This window comes from Ptychodera flava, chromosome 1 (genome assembly GCF_041260155.1).
Source record: "Ptychodera flava strain L36383 chromosome 1, AS_Pfla_20210202, whole genome shotgun sequence".
NCBI lineage: Eukaryota > Metazoa > Hemichordata > Enteropneusta > Ptychoderidae > Ptychodera > Ptychodera flava.
Window position 1 is genome coordinate 954,963 of NC_091928.1, and position 20,201 is coordinate 975,163.

The 20,201-nt window shown below is 37.0% G+C and overlaps 1 protein-coding gene across 2 annotated transcripts in view; it reads left to right on the plus strand.

Moving 5' to 3' along the window:
- The window catches only part of LOC139115860 (uncharacterized), a 74,053-nt gene that overhangs the window by 2,773 nt on the left and 51,079 nt on the right, over positions 1-20,201 (plus strand). Inside the window, exons 2-4 of one of the 2 annotated variants that reach the window (XM_070678300.1) lie at positions 14,549-14,743; positions 18,463-18,597; positions 18,874-18,976. In XM_070678300.1, coding sequence (XP_070534401.1) covers positions 14,576-14,743; positions 18,463-18,597; positions 18,874-18,976 — 406 coding nt within the window. In that variant the 5' untranslated portion in view covers positions 14,549-14,575. The remainder of the gene's footprint in view (positions 1-14,548; positions 14,744-18,462; positions 18,598-18,873; positions 18,977-20,201) is intronic. The other variant, XM_070678383.1, reaches the window with a different exon arrangement.

Below are 20,201 nucleotides of genomic sequence, written 5' to 3' on the forward strand. Positions count from 1 at the left end.
GTCTAATTCACAGTGAGTGTGGTTGTTGATAAATGCCGATAATACTAGGCGGTCATTATGTCCAAGCGCCATTGGCGGTATTTTTAACATAATGACCATAGGTCATTACTGCTGAACAGACTGCATTGATATTTGGTAAGATATTCTGACTAATTCCAAGGTTCTGATTCCGAAAAATGGAGCCAAACAGAGCAGCGGTTAGATAGTTTTGGGAAATTTCTAACCCCCTTTAACTAATTGATTTTAGGGGTCTTTCATATATGTAGTTTTGGAATGTACACCAATCCTGCATTGTGGACTATTTATGAGTTGTGGAACAGAAATGAGGTTTTGATGAATGTTACAAATATTCAGGATGGCTGATTCAAAGTATCAGAGATTTTCATGCGCTTTTGGTAATAAAATTGATAAAAACAACATATTTAATGTTTTAGATTTCTCACATTTGTTATGACCCTTAACATTACAGACTTGATGACATAACTAGCTGCTGGACCTGTTTACTGGCGCATTGATTTAAAGACAAAGATCTTTTTATTTTGTAATAAGGACGTGTGATTTCGTAAACATTGTCTATTAGCCTGGAAATGTGATTTTTGCGAATATTGCTTACCCCACCGACAAACAGTGTGGTTTGAAATGGCTGGAATTCGCTACTTCGGGACTTTGTTTTCTGTGTGCATTTACTGACAAACTCCAAACCCGCAGCACCTACCCATTCAGTATTTCATGTACAGGTGTACCCAGAGATAGAGTAGTTTCACAATGTGCCAGTTGTGATCAAGTGCCATTGGCGCTATTTTTAGTTTTTTTACTCAAAAAAGTGTAAGTACAAATCTCCAATCGGCCTTGGTGATCTGTTTACGGCAATCGACGGCTGGGTATACTGGGCAAAAAACCGTGTCCCGGATTTTTGAAATTCGCCTTTGTTTTCGCACAATGAGCCTTCAAAGTGTCAACTTGACAATTTTTGCATATATTATCTCCCTTTGTTCATGTTTTTCACGATATCTTCACTTCCAGGCCTTTTATCGGAAATCTGAGACACTGTCTTTCAGATATATTCATTCACTGTCCACAGGTGAAAAATCAGGCAAATCTGTCCAGGCGCCGCTGACTTATACTTATTTGAATAATGTACGCACTGCCAAAAACGGAACTGAGACAATCGACAATTTGTGTAAACGACCTATGCGTCACACATTGTGACCAAGAAGTCCAACTCGCGCACTATTTTCTGCGAATTTTCTTACACCAGGACTAAGTTGAAATATTTAGAGTCAGTTTTGGGAATTTTTAATATGTGTAGGATTGCAGATCGTGTGAAAATAGAAAGAAATTATACACTGAACTGGCAAATGCTTAGTGCCAGCAGTGGGTGGTATTTACACAACAAACACAGATGGGTAATTAGCAATTTAATCCATTTTTGGAACGTTTAACTAGCATATTAACTGTATACTGTTGTCTCAACGGTTACAATCTGGTTACCAGAGTTCACAGTCAAGACAAAGACGTCGAAACTTGTGTAAAAAAGTCTATCTGATCGAGACCTGTGTGCTGTCGTCGCGCGATCGCGTCGGGCATTCACTTGTTCTTGTCTCCAGTTGTCTACTTCCTGTCTTGCGATCGGCAATTTATGCATGTTCTTTGTGAAAAATGATTGTCAAGTTCATGTTAGCGCCGACACTGTGCGAACGGGACGTCACTTGCTAGTTTTCCTACCTCAAGATGAGATGAACACATGTAACTCTTGACAACATAAAATGTCTGTCGTATTTTCTTAGCTTTTGCACCGCACTGCAAACTTGTCGCCCTTCGTTACGACGGGAGAGATTGACTCGTGTTATTTTTTCAAACTTTATTTATATGTGTTCTTGTACCGATTTTATCAAACTAATAATAATCACGCCGTAGTGTAGAACAGTGCAGGCTGTCATCGACAGCGTGTTCCGAGAGACAGAGTATCGACTAGTCTACAGTGGAGTCACTCGACTTGCGCAATACCAGCGCACACATAATTATTTCGGAGATTTTTACTTTTAGTCAAACTTTTGATGACTGACCTCATATAGCAAAAATTGCTAGTTTCAGCACTTTTAGAAGTTGAGCCGGGTTTGTTTTACGTTCAGTGTTGAGGTCCAGCTAGCAGCTGTGGAGTCTGCGGGTAATTGATAAGTTTAGACAACACGCACACAAGAATCATTTGTGAACCCTCGCAATTCACGTTTGACGTAATTTAATTTTGGGGTTATATTTAAGAAAGAAAGGCATGAAATAAAAAATATTTGCATTTCGTTTCGAAAAATTTGCAGATCGGTGAACTTGCTTTTGTGAATCTACATTATGTGTGTATGAACTCCTGCACTGGCTTGGGAAACTCCTTGACATAAATGTCGCGTGATGTCGGGTACGGTGTTGTTCAAGGTTTCTCAGCAGACACGAACAGACTGCACGATAGAAGATGAAACTTCGAGTTTAAAAATATAAAAGAACTAGATACTAACACCAAGCATGTACAGCAAGAGTGATAAAATTATCGCAACTAACAGAAGTTTCATCTCGCTCAGGCTAATTTTTGGACTCGGGTATGTAATCAGCATAGCCTAATATGTTCGAAAAGCAGCATGTCAAATACTTTCATAGTTGTTGAACTGAGCACGTTATCGTCTGCGTCCTCGGCCAAATCTGACTCTTCACTGCATTCTTGATCGTTATTGCAGGGAGTATGAGCCAAAGTCGGACTGTTTTACATTTAAATCGACCTTTGCGCACGTTGCCGTCTTTTTCAGGTCCGCTTTTGTGGACCTCGCTTGCTTTTTCGACGGTACGGAGCGCGAGTGCCGGCTTTGGTCTGCTCGACGTGTTTGCCGTACCGATACATGCGGAGTTCAAAACGCTGAGCATAACTTTGAAGCTAGCGCATGCGCGCTATACCGCCAAGCCTATACGTAATCTATGCGTGTTTATCAAAGATATCGTGGTCGGTCGGTAATCCGCGACCGTTAAGACAAAAGGGAAATAATGGCACGCGGTGTAGCTGATAGTTTGCCATTTTAGTAATATTTCAGGAATTTCCTGGTACGATGTGACCCAATACCTTTCCTCAAAAGAAAGACCACGTGTCAGTGGTTCGAAATTTGAAATTTAAAAAAAATTGCTAAAATTGACCTTTGAACCTGAGTCGCATCGTTAAGAACATCTTCAGGAACAAAAAGTGTCCTTAAGAGAGGTGTCTTGAATAGATAGGTAAAATTCTATTCAAAGTGTAACTTTTGGCTTGATAAATGTTCATAATAAAGAGGTATGCTGATTAGAGAGGTGTAAGTTAGGACAGGTTTCCCTGTATGTACTACTTAGTGATTAGACAGAGATTGGTAGTGTCACAGCAACCAAATTGATTCTCCACTCCCGAAAATCTGGAGCTTTCAAGAACCATGGTGTAAATTAAAGCACTGTTCCAACATATTACGTTTTGTGAATACTTGTGGCATCACCTTGTTGGCGAAATTCTCTCATCTTTTCCATTTTAAGTTGATTTTTGATGCCAAAACTACTTCTATGCTTTGCTTTAAGCGTCCAAAGAACAATAGATAAAAGCATTCAAACAGCTGCCAATCATGAGGGGACACGCAAAGGTGCAAATGATCAAACATTTGTTGTGTCTATCGGATCGATTACGATGTCAACAATGAATAAACGATTCTCACTACTGAGTAAAATTCTTGACCAACGGTTACTGAACACGAGCCTCAGATGAGTTCAGACACAAACGGACTACTTCATGGTTTCAAGCAGATTGCCTCTCCCTGTTTGTTTATTGATCTATGTACCAGTAGGCCTATGAATGGGTGATATGTATGTTGACCTGCAGTATGATATTTTATGATAGCCCTGCGTACGATGCCGTGTGTTCCCGGCATCAGACGGCCTCCCACCACAGCTCTGCTGATTGCCATGGACAAAACCGGCAACATGCGGATCCAATTTGGACGGAGCACGAAAAATTACTTTTCATACAGTTTTCGGCCCAAACCAAATCAATTACGATCTATGCAGCCTACCCAAATCACTCAACCTCTCACAGACTGCGAAAAAAATGCTCTCGTTACGTCCAAAACCGTTATTTGCTGGCGATGCACAGTCAAAGGCCTATGCATTGGACGGCGATTGGATACGTTCATGCTACGATTGTACAGGTGCCCACGAGCTGCATTATTTCCTGTCGGGTCAGGGTGATGAAACTGAATCGCGATTGATTCATCTTTGTCGGATTTGACCAAACAGAGACACTTGGCATAGTTTATAGCATCAAATGTTGACCGTTCAGACTGAAACATGATGAAAGGTCTGAAGATCGCCGTGATGTCATTCTTCTCTATACGTTTTTCTGAGCTTGTTTTTTACTAAATTACTCTAATATTATCTGACGTTTGTTTTTGAAATCTTGATAAACTTTTCTTTCCCAACCAGGGCACAACGTTACTTTTTTTACTTTCATAGTAACCTAGGATTCATTTAATTTGCAGATTAATAGACTCTTATGTTCTTCCTCGATTGTCTGTAACTGATTTTGCTATCCCGATATCGATATTGTGTTCGCACTCACTGGTGTCTTGAAAGTTACGTCATTCACTGAAATAGTTTTCGGACAAACTCAAGAAATTCGACAACTACTAACGAGAATAGTCGGCAAAATTTACAGACAGTAGCAATAATAATTATGGTCATTTTACCGTCTTTAGCTAAGCGGATTCGCTTGGCAGAAGCAGTATATAACGATCTGAGTTCCCATTTTTACCCTACCATGTGAGTGAAGTATTCGAACGAGTGAGATCATAATCTTACGCTGTTCTGAGTGGTCTGGAGATTTTTTATAATATACAATTAATTTACCATATCAATATTACTCTGTATTACATTGCTTGGATATTGATATTTTTCTATACTTTTTGACTTTTGATTTGAAGTCTTTTGATTCTCCATTGGCGGCGCATGTATGGTTACAGGCGTCATGTGATGACCGGTGTGTGATTGTAAAGTTGTCAAGAAGTTGTTCAGAAGAAAAATCATTTTGTATTTAGAGGCAGCAGTTCGGGATTTTTCAAGGTGAACAACCCATTATACATTTCCTACATCTTTGAAACAGGGATTACGGTAATATTTCATGTAATGAAATTTTTTTGAACGTCTTTGCAATGTGTTCCCGCGATGAGTGTGAACTGATTCTTTGTTTGTAAAATCGTCAGAAATGGTCCAGTGACCATGATAAAATAGACACAGATGTAAAACCATTGCGAGGAAGATAGTAAGAAACTCACATTGCAATATTCGTTGTCGTATTTCTCAGCAGGAATACACGTTGTGTATTAGAAGAGCAAGCAGTTGTTTGGCGGTCAATTGCTTCTATCATAATGATCTTGATCGGAGCTATTTGGCGAGAAGACAGCGGGTGCTTATAATCTCGCAAAATTATTGTCTTTGTGTTGAAAATTTTCGATCGGAGGCAGCTCAAAACAACATCCGTGGTATATTGGAAATCGTGTTCTCACTTGACACCGAACTACCTGCTATCAAAAGTACGTTATGTAGCATCGGCGGTAACACAGTTGTCGTAATCTTGTCTAATTCTGCCCCGCCTTTTGTACCGTCAGAAATTTCAAAGCTAGAATTTTTTCACCCTGACATATAATACAGCGACCTTGCACACTAATGATCATTCCACTGTTTCTGTTGGGGTTTGTTGGGTTTTTAGCTCATATTTGGTTTTATATATAAATACCAAAAAGAGCTTATATGATGAGTCTGAGTGGCGTCTGTATGTCTGTATATTTGTGGGTATGTATGTGCGGATGTATGTCCGTCACACACAAAGGCTCCCATACCGCTAAAGCTACCGTCTCAGTATTTGGTTTACAGGTAGATGTAGGGGTTGAGATGTGAATTTGTTCAAATGAACACATCAGTGTCAAAAATGTGCAAATGAGGTAAGAAAAAGGGAAATACTGCAAGTGTGCAGGAGTGGTGGCAGTGAACTGAATCAGCCCACACATCTGAATAAGAGGATTTTGACCTTTAACCTATTTGTATACAGGGTACCTATTATGTTTGGGAGTGGTAGCAGTAACTGAAACAGCTAATTGGTCATTTCCTGTCATTGTTTATGAACTGTGACATATTAACAGATCTGCTGAAACCATGGATGTCTATTTTTGTACATCCATGGTAGAAAGATTCTCTGCTATGCATGTTGCTAAAGTTGACCTTCAGTACCTAAAGTTTCAGACCTTATTTACTTTTGTCATTCTTAATTTTCTGGTTTAAATATTTCTTGTTGTTTTTCTGGTTGTACTGTCACAGGGCTCCCCCTAAGTCACCAAAATGATTAGCCAACTCATTAGCCAAATCAAAAATCTTTTAGCCATTTTTAGTAACTTTTAGCCAGTTTATGATCTCAAGTGTGGCAACAGCTTTCTCGTCATTCAGGAGTCCCTAATTTTACAAATCAAGTTGTTTTGTATGATGTTCATGATGGTTTTTACATTAAAGAAATATGTCTTTAGTTTTTGCATTTATAACTTGTGTTTTTATGACATTTCAGGGATAGAAATCCTTTTTCATTTTTGGTGGTAAACTTTAAACACCAGAAATAAAATTAAGTAGCAATTGAATTCTAAAGATCTTGGAGCAATGTTAAGTATATATTACAAGAGGTACAGATTGAATATTTCTGCCACATTCAGTTAGTATTCACAGTATGATAGCTTGTCATAAGTTACAGGCTTCTCATGTGGCAAATTTATGCAGTCTTCCATAACCTAAATGTTTGAGCCACACAAGTAAAACAATTTTCCATGCAGAAGACAGCATTTATGGTATAGCACAATGGCAGTGTAGATACAATTATTGTGGTATTTAAGGCCCTGGTTTTACTTGTATGTCATAGTTGTGATCAAGCAGGCTGAAATAGCATCTTGAGTATAAGTACTTTTCTTGAGACAAAAAGGGCTGGGCCAAACAAAACTCTTGGAAAACAAGACACAACGATATATGTTCATTTAAATTACTCACTGTTTTAGGGTATTCATTGTTATAATCATTATGATAACATTTTAGCCCAGATATATTTTCATTTGATATTTTGACATCATCAAGAAATGTCTGGTGATGTTCACTTCTAGATCATTAAACTGGTGGAATCTACAAAAATATTAAAATCATTCAGAATCAGATAATTTCTTGTATAAGTTATAGCAGTTTGAAAGTAGGCCGAATGGGAGTCAGTCAAGCTGAATGCCATTTAAATTGGAAGGCAGCAAAATTACCTTTCACCTATTGGGCCACCCTAGGTGGTTTCTTGTGAACTATAATTGTGTAATTAGGGGGTCTTAATGCATGACATCACATGATGAGATGACCTAGACTTGACCTTTCAGATAACCTCAGTTTTTCTCCTTTTCCTTTGTGTTATGACTCCGTTTGTGAAAGTTTCCTTTGAAATAATGGTTTTTACTATCAAACTGAGTAGTTGCAGCCAAATTTTGATACAGCAAAGTAGGTAAAACTTTTGATAGACTCAAGGACGACCCAGGACTCACAGAGGCAAAGCAGCCTCAGTGTATTCATGGACATTACGTTACTACGTTCATGATGTATTGTAGTATCGAACAGCAACAGTGTTTGTTTTACGTACCAGGGAATTTGTAACTTTGTAGAAAGGAGATTAAACTGTTTCAATACATTGCAACTTTGTAAGAAGGAGGGTAAACTGTTTCAACATCTTACAACATTTTATTGTTAGGTGTACTTTTCTGTTGAGGAGGTCTAAGAATTCAATAGCCACTACATTAGCCAAACAGGAATTTTTGTAGCCATTTTTGACTTTCTTTCACATTTGGCAAATTGGTGAATAGGTAGCGGGAGCCCTGACTGTGCAGAAATTGTCATAACATCAACGTATGATTTTCCTGCACTGAACAGATAGAAATAACACTTATTGTTGATCTTTGGTATGTACCAATTCTGATCAAATTTGAGCAACACCGTATAATTGCGGTATTTTAGCTACTATAGACTATAGTCTATAGAAGCTATTGGGATGGGTATCCGTCCGGCGTCAGTCTGTATGTATGTATGTATGTATGTATGTATGTATGTATGTATGTATGTATGTATGTATGTCTGTTTGTGAGGCGTCCGTCCACTCAAATATCTTGAGAACCGCAGTACTTACTGATTTGATATTTGTTGTGTAGATGAAAAATAGGATTTTGAGAAACTATTTTGTTAATTTTTTGATATTGTTGAAAATAGGCAAATTAATGCCAAAAAAGGCGTTTTTGGTAAAAAATCTTCTTCTTCATAACTGCTGGTCAGACAGCTTTGTTATTTGGTATACAGTTCCCTAGGGATAACCCAACTTAGATTTGTTAAAATTGTGATGAAATATGCAAAGGTGTATTTTTAAGGAATTTTTAGCTCCCATTAGCCATATGTATATATGGCAATGGAAGCTATTCTTATAGGCTAGGGAAATGTCTGTATGTATGTATGTCTGTATGTCTGTATGTCTGTACGTCTGTATGTCTGTATGTCTGTATGTCTGTATGTCTGTCCGTCAACATCAAAACTCCAAAACCGCTGTACATTTCATCTTGATATTTGGTGTGTACATGGATGATGGGCTGTAGATGAGATTTTGTTCAAATGAAGTTGCCATTGCCAAAAATATGCAAATTAGTGAAAAAATGTAAAAACAGTCAAAATTGAAAAAACTCAATAACCACTGAGCAGATTACATGAAAAATTAGCATGTAAGTACTTTGGGCTGACATGAAATGATTGTGCACATCTTGGGTCAGTATCTTGGACTTGCTATTTTTCATGAATTTTTTTGTAATTTTCTCCCATTTTTGGTCAAAAAATCTCCTGCTCTGAAACCACAAGTCCGATTGATTTGAAACTTGGTATGGAAGTGCATAGGAGTGACCTTTCCCAAATTTGGGCAAATCGTGGTGAAATTTGCATATTTATAGTTTACACGTCCATAGACTCCCATGTACATGTATAAGGCAGATCTCCATAGACTCCAATGTATAAGGCCACAAAAAATAAAATTTAGTTTCTCATCGTATTCATATTGCAAAAAGGATGCAGTGACAGCATTTTTAGTCCCCACGGATGAAGTCCAGTGAGCTTATAGATTGGGTCATGCCGTCTGTTCGTCCATCCGTGAGTCCATCCGTTCACGCAGATATCTCGGATATTTTGACAAAATGTCATGTGACCTTGATGACCTTTGATCTCAAATATACATATTTGTCCATAACTCAGTAACCACAAGTGCTACACCCTTCATATATGGTATGATGGGACAGCTTATGACGCCACATATTGCACCTCATTAATTATGCACATATCTAATTTTGAGCGAGCCAATAGAGCTAGAGGTCTGATTTTTGGTATATAGGGATAACTTAGCAAAACAATTTTTTTGACAAAATGTCACGTGACCTCGGTGACCTTTGACCTCAAATATACATATTTGTCCATAACTCAGTAACCACAAGTGCTACAGCCTTCATATATGGTATGATTGGACACCTTATGACGCCACATATTGTACCTCATTAATTATGCACATATCTAATTTTGAGCGAGCCAATAGAGCTAGAGGTCTGATTTTTGGTATATAGGGATAACTTAGCAAAACAATTTTTTTGACAAAATGTCACGTGATCTCGGTGACCTTTGACCTCAAATATACATATTTGTCCATAACTCAGTAACCACAAGTGCTACAGCCTTCATGTATGGTATGATGGGACACCTTATGACGCCACATATTGTACCTCATTAATTATGCACATATCTAATTTTGAGCGAGCCAATAGAGCTAGAGGTCTGATTTTTGGTATATAGGGATAACTTAGCAATACAATTTTTTTGACAAAATGTCACGTGACCTCGGTGACCTTTGACCTCAAATATACATATTTTTCCATAACTCGGTAACCACAAGTGCTACACCCTTCATGTTTGGTATGATTGGACACCTTGTGACGCCACATACTGTACCTCAATAATTATGCGCATATCTCATTCTGAGCGAGCCAATAGAGCTGGATGTCTGATTTTTGGTATATAGGGATAACTATAGGAGAGAAATTTTTTGACCAAATGTCATGTGACCTCGATGACCTTTTACCTAAAATATATGTTTATGTCAATAAATAAGTAACCACAAGTGCTATGTCCTTTGTATTTAGTAGGATGGGAGACCTTATGACAACACATGCTTTACCTCATTAATTATGTACACATCTATTCTACACATCTAATTCTGGGCAAGCGAATAGAGCTAGAGATCTGATTTTTGGGCATATAGGGATTAATTAGCAATATAATTTTTTTTTTCAAAATGTCATGTGACCTCGATGACCTTTGACCTTGATTATACATATATATGCATATTTCAGTAACCACAAGTTCTATACCCTCCAATTTTGATAGGATATTAGACCTTAAGATGTCACATCTTGTACCTCATTTATAATGCGCATATGTATTTATTGGCTGGCCAATACTGCTAGAGGTCTGATCTTTTTTCCCGATTTAGAACCATAACTTAGACATGCCTCATGTGTTTCAAATTGGGAACAACGACATAGACCTATGTGCCCATAGATCTCAACATATACACTCCAGTGATACTTCTTAATGACCACATTTTCCTGCCCCATCAAGACTAATACTCCTATTACAAGTGGGGACTATGTCATTGTAAATGACTTGTTGAGTTAATGGTTGTATCACAGTATTCGATATATCTAATTCTGTATTTTTTCCATTTTATATTCTGAATAATTACATTAAACATATTTCACTGTCTCCAATACATTTCATTTAAGTATTTTCACTTCATGCACTTTATCCCTTTCACACATGTTCAAATATCTGACCAGAGAACAAACACTAAATAGTCCAGGATGGGAGCTACAGTGTCATTGACGCTATTTTTTTTTCATTTTTGGTCGAAATTTGACTTACATTCTATGTAATTCTTGTACTGTATAAACCCTATCAATTCACCCAGAAAAAATAATTATGAAAAGAATGATTACCCAGGTGCCTCGGAAATTTTCCAATTTCTGCGCCAGAAACTGTCTTACTGCAAATATGCTTGTCCTGACCTTCATCCAGGTCACTGTGAGCCATAGAGATTATTGCTCAATTGATGGAGAGCTCTGATTACAGAATCATGGCTGAATATCAGTGCCTGCTTTCATGGCTGATTTTATGCTTATCAACAACACGACAGCTAGAGATGTTGACAGTTACCAGCAGAGTCGTGAATTTATCTTGTTTGAATTTGATACGAATCCCGTTTTTGCAAAGAAGAGGATCTTTGTGAATCAGTTTCTCAAGAACAGCTTCACAGGAAGACAATGTTTACAAAAGCAAGCACTTCTCCTAAGGATAACCCAACTTAGATTTGTTGAAATTGTGATGAAATATGCAAAGGTGTATTTTTAAGGAATTTTTTTTTATTTTTGGTCGAAATTTGACTTACATTCTATGTAATTCTTGTACTGTATAAACCTTATCAATGGACCCAGAAAAAAATAATTAATATGATTTTAAATAATTGAATTAATTGGGAAATCATCAAAGCCAAAATAATTTTAGTGTAGAATTATCAGAAAGTTCAACTTTTTTTGACAGTTCATAGTGAAATGCCTACCATCTTGGAGGATTAAAACATGTAAAGGCAACTTTCCTGAATCCCAACTTTGACATATTCTGAACCGTCATTTATTGTGCCCTGTATGTTATCTAAAAGAAATTGCTCATAATAGTTTGTCATGATAGGGTGGTCAAATAAATAGAGATAGAGAAAGTTCTAATTTCCATTTCTGGTTGACTTGGTAAGGATAAATAAAATTACTCTTGAGGGAAAAAAATAGAGTGGTCAATTAAAAGAGTGGTCAAAGTGATAGGGTTTTTATGGTAAAGCTGGGCTGTAAGATTCCTCATGTGCTATTTATAGCAATTATGCAATCTGTGTAAACAGTGCAATGAAAGTGTTACATGATTCCTTATAATGCTTTTGATGACCTTGACTTCTTAAGTTTCAACATTTGTCTCTTCAGTGTGCTTTCTCTGAGTACGTACAGTCTCCACTTATTCAACAGAACTTACTTACAATGTTAATTTGAAAGTTAAAATGTGCTTTGTTAATAGGATGGAAATACTGATAACGATAACCAGCTTAAGATTCTTTATAACCTGACAGATACATATATGCTGTTTTTTATGACGTAAATCTTGATTTAAGCAAGTCTTGTTTACTTTAATTGGAATGTAATTAACTCTCGTTTATTAGCTACTATAGACTAATATAGTCTATAAAAGCTATTGCGATGGGTATCCGTCCGGCGTGCACCGTCAGTCTGTATGTATGTATGTATATATGTATGTATGTATGTATGTATGTATGTATGTATGTATGTATGTCCGTTTGTTAGGCCTTCGTCCACTCAAATATCTTGACAACTGCAGTACTTACTGATTTGATATTTGTTGTGTGGATAAAATATATGATTTTGAGAAACAATTTTTATTAATTTTTTGATATTGTTGAAAATATGCAAATTAGCACCAAAAAAGGCGTTTTTGGTAAAAATCTTCTTCTTCATAACCACTGGTCAGACAGCTTTGTTATTTGGTATACAGGTCCCTAGGGATAACCCAACTTAGATTTGTTAAAATTGTAATGAAATATGCAAATCTGTATTTTTACGGAATTTTTTTTTCCATTTTTGGTGAAGCCATCCTGAAATGAGCTATCAAAGATATCCACCTTCTTCATCAATACATGCGTCACAAAAGGTTATTCTCTACATAACGCAGCAGAGCTCTGTCAACTGTTGAGTCGCTTGTTTTTTCAAAACCGCTGGTCAGACAGCTTTAATATTTGGTTTACAGGTCCCTAGGATGACTTTAGTGAGATAATTTCATACAGTCATATATCCTTGTCTATAGTAGCTTCAGGGACTTTGGCGGTATTTTTTTTATTTGCTTCGTGGCCCCGGTAAGATTTTTTCAGTACTATCAGTTTGAATTTTTTACACGGTAATTTAGTATATTCCCAGTTCGCGGGGCAAAGTTGTCTGGAGTGAAAGTTTGAGTTGACGCTGATAAAGTAGACATCGAGCCCGGCACAGTTGACTGAGATCCGGTCGGTTTGGGGTCGTTTAGTTCAGAAACCTGCAGAGTTCTGTATGATCATCGTTCGGTATTTAGGTGAGCTCTTTGGTCAAAGTAATTCAGTAACAATGTACGCCAGATTCCTTGTGTTGTTTTTGTCACCGTCATACCGGTACGTGTATACGGACAGTTTTAGATTAAAAACGTAAAAATATCCATTGCTCGTAAATGCGTGCATAGTTTATTCACCGACTTTTTACGCAGCAGTCGTCGATTCGACTAGGATTTGCCACCACGTAACAACTGTAAACACCGCGTCAACAGTCCATACGAAAATTTTGTGCTGAATCGAGTAAGATAACAATTGGCTTGCGGTAGGAAAGGTCAGTCCACTATCAGTCAAAGTTGTTGATCTGAAAAATCTTCACAGTGCACCAACTACATGAGTGGCTGTTATAGTTGTACACGTAGTTTCATGGGCTTTCCATTGTCCCTTGTTACGAGCTATGTTCAAAGTGCGTCAAGCTACGAAGATTTTCATGTATGGAGTTACAGACATCGGTGAAGTACCGGGTACATTGATTTTGTTCATAACCACTGCCTGTTTGTTTCTCGTGTTGTTTTTTGTGTGTCCCTAACGTCGACTGGCTCTATGTGCGTACAAACATAGCAGTCGGGATTAAGATTTCCTGGATAGATACACTCATAGTTTATTCTGCCTCTGACGCAAAGATACACGCTGTTTTACATGTGCCACTCCTAGGCCCTGGGATCGATTTCCATACCTTTAAAGTACCCATTAACAAGTGGGGACTGTGTCATTGTCAATGACTTGTTGTAAATGTGTATGTCCTATTTATGTTGTCTTCTTGATGTTCTTCTTTGGATGCTTTGGATTGCCTGATGTTGATTGTTTAAAGTGACAAATATCACTGAGAAATAAACTATACAGTCCTGATCAGGTTAATTGTTTCATACAATGCTTTGATGAGCTGTTGTAATAAGAGGAAAATAGCATGTGAGAACACTCAGTGTTGAAAAAACATCATCAAGCATATATTTTGTGTCATTCTCAGTAGTTCATGACAAGTATGGTGACTTGAGTTTTGAATGACCCAATAACGACTGCTATACTGAATGTTGACATTTCTGTGTGATCCCACATGGATCATTTGCATTATTGAGCATATTATTGATAGTATTAACTGATCAAGCATGATCTGCAACATTGACAGTGAGTTTGAGCGATCCATCTCGGCCTGTTTTGTTGACATTAATTAACTTGAATTTTTAGGGATTCAACAGAAACATTAATAATGACTTCTTGTTCTTGTTACAGATCTGTTACATTAACCAATTCATTGTCATGGTGATGTTGACATGCTTCTGTTTGAATGTTTCTATCCATGTCAAGAATTCAGAGTTGAAGAAAACTGACAAGACAGCTCTTGGACTCTCAATTCAACAACAAAAACATGATTTTTTTGCTAGAGACATTGCCACAGTACAGCTGGATATTGGTGGAATAACACATGTAGGTACATAGTCAAATACTAATAAAACTGCATAGAGAGAATTATTATCTGTCAACAAATGTATGCCATCAACAATTAATATATATTGTATATGTGTCTATGCTAATCAAATATTGTTCTCAATGTCATGTTCCTGATTTTAGACAACATATTGGACTTCATGAAGACAATTGAAATATGTCTTATTCCTGCAGTCATCTCATATACATATGGTTTCTACACTTGCAAAGATTTTGTTACTTATCTTTCTAGTTCCTTCTGTTAGTGTAGGCAATCCGCATGCACAGTCATCAAATGATGAATTACAGAAAAAATATTCAAGTCTTTAGAAAAATGTAGATTATTTGATTATTGTGAAAACCTGTGATCAGCAGCAGTGTAGGGAAAACTATTAAATAATACTTTATTGCTCAACAACACACTCAAGGAGTGTGGTATGGCAAACATTACAAAACTCAGCAAAAGACAAAAGGGGAATAGTGGCCCCAATCATTTCTTATGATGCAAGTGATGTTGATAAAATTATGAGGATATCAGAATCTAAGATATTAGAATCTTTTGAATCATTATGAAGCAAATTAATCAAAATTGAAAAATGGCCTTCTTTTAGTTGGCTTGTCTAATTGCTTTGAAATACAGTGTACATCTCTGGGATGATGTAAGTCTGATTGTTTAAATTCTGATGAATATGGTATGCTGTATTTTTCGGCAAATTTTCAATGAACCATTTTTGGTAAAAGTCTTCTCCAAAATTGCTGGTCCACTTGCTTTGAACTGTAGGCTGCCAAGGATGATCAAAGTCAGATTTGTTAAAACGGGTATTGAAATCTGCAACTTTGTTATTTTGGGTTCAAAAACGGTCAGTATTAAAAGGCGATTCAAATGTGTAACATGGATTCTAAGTTAGAAACTACATATATGATTGAAAATCATTGTCACATCATGTCATTGTCTCATTCATGCACTCGAGAAAATAGTCTTTGAAAAATTACCTTCTTTATCAGACAGCTTTTAATGTTTGCCATTCCCATTCATGACAAGTTTAACATTTGCCATGTATGGTATATCAATGATATCAATATCACAGCAGAGTTCAGTACTTGAGAAATTTACAGTGTTCTCCCAAGGCCCTTCCAGCATCACGACACCATGATGATTTGCCTTGATTACTGCGACGCTTGCAAAACTTCCATGATGCTTGTGATCTTTCCTGACATCCTTGACAGACAGAATAAAACAATATAACTTTTGCATGAGCAGTGTGCCCTCTAAGGGGAGGTGAAAAAAATATTTTTTGAGTCAAATTGAAGAAAAGTTGACAATGCTGGGCATCACCTCATGCATGAACAGGTTATAACTAAAAAGGCCGCAGTTAGAAGTACAGCGCCCTCTTTCTTGATTCATGATACTCTCCTGTGAGTCTGTGAGAAGACAATGAAAGCAGCAATGGCTGCCTCCTTGCCCATCGATTGGTCGGAAAGATAAGTTTACAATTGGCGCGTAATATCTCTGTGGAATCTTGCAGAAATGACGTATTTAGATATTTTTTTGACCAAAAACTACAGGGAAATGTTATCTGTGTAAATCATGAATCTGTCGAGAATTTCTAACCATTGGCAGGCTTTTTATAGCTGCGTCAGTGACGCGTCATATTACTTGTCATTTCAATTGCATCAGGCGAGTTTGCCCTGCATCATGACGTGTCAAATTGGCTTAGCAGGCACACTGTGCAAGAGACATTTGTCGCAAACATGTTTTTAATTGTGTAAATTATCCTCATCAATTTCTAGTGAATAAAAATGTGCATCAACGGGAGCATATTTTCACAATTGTAAATTGAATTTACAATGCACAAATTGGGGGACATGAATATTCCACAATGATAAAGAATCATTTAGCATAAAATATCCATACCAAAACAATGCTCGTTAACATAATTTGCATAAATTAATACCAATCTGCCCCGTATCTTGTACTTACTTGACTTGATGACAAATATCAGAACAGCTTATAACTATAAGACTGCCCTTGCTTTGGTTGCAAATATATTCATATTAAATGCTAATTAATATGCAAATACTATGTAGATTTTTATGCAAATTAACCAACAACATCTACTCAAATCCTTGGGCAAACACTGAATTCATCATGATACAGAGATACCTCCGTTGGATGTAACTAACTTCCCAAAAGTTCCATAATTGTCTTACCTGCGGACCACAAAATTTGTTGTTATTTTACAGTCATTTTGAAACTTTTATAGTGACATCTAAACATGCTGTTGTTTGATGTAATTAAATGATCAAGATGTTTAACATTTTCAGCTCCAATTTCACATGTTTTTAGAGATTATCGGATAGGGAGAAAAAGCTAAAACTGTATGTGAGTGTTTGTTAAGCGTATATATCTGCCAGTGTTTCATCTAGGCTGCGCGATTGCGCGATTCCCCCTCTTTGGTGTGCTGCGCGCCGCCAATCACAGGTAGAAGGGGCGACCCATCGCGCACTGCACTGAGCTGGCTGGAATGGCTGCTATCATGGGTGTCACACTTTGATGGATTTGACCCGTTATCGCCACCTGTTAATAGTGTGGCAAGAGCATTGTATAGTGTGTATTTTAGTTCGATTTTGATACTTTTTGAACTGTTTCAATAAATTGCTGTTGAAACAATACCACGCGTAAATTTCCGTATGCTGATTTTGCATATGAAAGCCTGTCAGCCAGTAGAGAGTTACGTACACAAAACTTAATTGCCCTAGCCCGATAAGGTTTCTGTGTCACATTATCTCTGTACGATTGAGAAAAGGAGTAAAACTGAAGTTTTTATGCATCATACGGATGTCCATAACACTCTGAAAATAATTCTTATAGTAAAATTGACACGAAAATTTGGACTTTACTGTCACAGAAACGTGTTCAGTGCAGACTGCATGCAATGATAGTCACAAGCAAGCTGTGGTGTCAATGGGTCCAGTTTTTGAATTCAGTGAACAGACACTGACTTATTTTTCGGGGCACTTAAACCCTAAAGTTAACTGTCAGTGACAACCAACCTATCTGTTTGTTATTTTCCCGTTCTAAAATGACTGACAAAAAGCAACTGGAGCGAATCTGACATCAAGAAACATATGTGTCAGTTAAATCCCCCCCAAAATTTTAAAATCCCCCTCAAAAATTCCGGTAGAGGGGGACCAATCCCCCCTGGTGTAGCATCCTAGATGAAACACTGATCTGCCTACTGCTTCTTCTCCCAAACCACTTTGTGTACGGCTTTGCCATCTGACATTGGGATGTGTCACGGGGTGAATGACTGCTGTTGTTTGAATGAAAGTGATACCCCAAAAATGAGGTACTCTGTTGAAAAAGATGAAAATGGTAGAAAGCCTAGAACTCTGAAACTTCTGATACATTTCCGCCATCTTTTTGGAAGTGCCACCAATTTCATTGCCAATGGCAACATTTTTTGTAGAAAATAAAAAGACATTTTATCTTTGCTGTTGTTATCCATGTGTTCCATTGTCCATTTTTCTCTTCCTAAGTGTGAAGGCCTCATTGTCTAGGACTATCACTTGCCCCACATATACATATATCTGGAAACACATCTCTTTTCTGACTATTTAAGTACAGCATAAGACTAAACATGAACATGTATGCTAATCATCTGTGGTGTGATTTGTTTGATTTATGATTTCAAAGAATATTTTCTGTTTTTGTATAGGAGCAAAATTTTTTGATTGAAGAGCAGCAAATAGGTGACTGGATAATAACCTGCTGTACCAATTGTAAGACGTCATCGTATGCTAGACACGCCACCAAAGGCATGGATAAGGTTATTGTTTCAATGCAGCTTAAGGTATGTGTAATTTTGATATCATTGTCTTTAAATCTATTACAAATATGAAGCAAACGGCACAGATATCCTTCTCAATTGTGTTGCAAGAAGTGAGGGGTGAGTACATGTAGTATCATTGTTTACCCGTTCCCATATCCCTGTATCTTGGTGACCTTTACTGTGATATTTTAAGATAAACATTAAGATATGGACAATTAACTTCAATGGTGATGGAATCTTTCACGACTACATTTTGCAATTTGATAGTAATGTTGATGTTGTTTCTTGTACTGGCAGAGTGAGCCTTCAGACATAGAAGAACTGAGGAAATCAGAAAATTTTTCAGCATTGTATAGAATAGTTTGCTTTCATGGTAGTGAAGAAAAATCACCAACATTGGGTAAGTTTTGCATTAACCTCAAGCTCCATTACTAATCAAATGATTAATCTTGAAAAAAACCCATGAAATACCAATGTAGAAGTACAGGCAAACTATTATAAACAGTATTGTTTTACTCTCCAATAACCTATCGTTTGTTATTAGTCCCTGCCGATGCAGTCCAGTGGGGACTTATAAAGTGGGTCCCGTCCGCACGTCGATCTGTCCATATGTCCCTTAACAGCCATTTCTCTGTCACCCCTTAGCAGATTTTTTTTTCAAACTGTGTGCAAGGATAAAGTACTGTGGCATATATATGCACTTCAATTTATTTCGTGATACAATCAAATATGGCCGTCTGGCAGCCATTTTGTTGCACTTTTTTAGCTCACATTTGGTATACCAATGTGAGGTTATCGTATAAGCTGAAGTCGATGGCGTCTGTATGTATGTGTGTATGTATGCATGTATGTATGTATGTATGTACGTATCTATGTACGTATCTATGTACATATAGTATGTCCGTCAACATCAAAAACATGCAAACCACTGCACGTTTCAGCTTGGTATTTGGTGTGTGGATGCATCCTGGGCTATAGATGGGATTTTGTTCAAATGAAGTCTGCATTGCCAAAATTATGTAAATGAGCTTAGAAAATGTCAAAATAGTCAAGAATTAATAACTCAATAACCCCTGTTTTGATTGCTTTGAAAATTTGTGTGGTGAACCTTATACAGTTTTATGAATATTGTGAAGATATCCTTAATTTTGTATTTTTGCTGAATTTTTTGGTGATTATTCTCATTTTAAGTAAAAATTCTTCTTCTCTGAAACTGCCAGCCCAATTGCTCTCAAATTTTGGTTGATGTTTGCAAGGGTGTTACTCTTCTAATTTGTTGAAATTATGACAAAATTGGAAAAATTAGTATTTTTGAGCAATTTTGTCAATTTTGGTCCAAAAAATCTTAAACAGTATTTTCTTTTTAAAGCCCCTGGACAGACAGCTTTTATATTTGGTACGCAGACGTACAGAGATGACAATAATTAGATATGTGGAAATTGTCCTGAAATATACAAATTTGTCTTTTCAAGACAATATTGTCATTTTTGGTCAAGAAAAATTGTTCTCAAAATTACTTGTTTGATAGCTTTGTGATTTGGTATAAAGTACCGAGGGATGTCATTAGATAAATTTTCTGCTCAAAGTGTTGGGAAACCCCCAAATTTGTATATTTTAGGTAATTT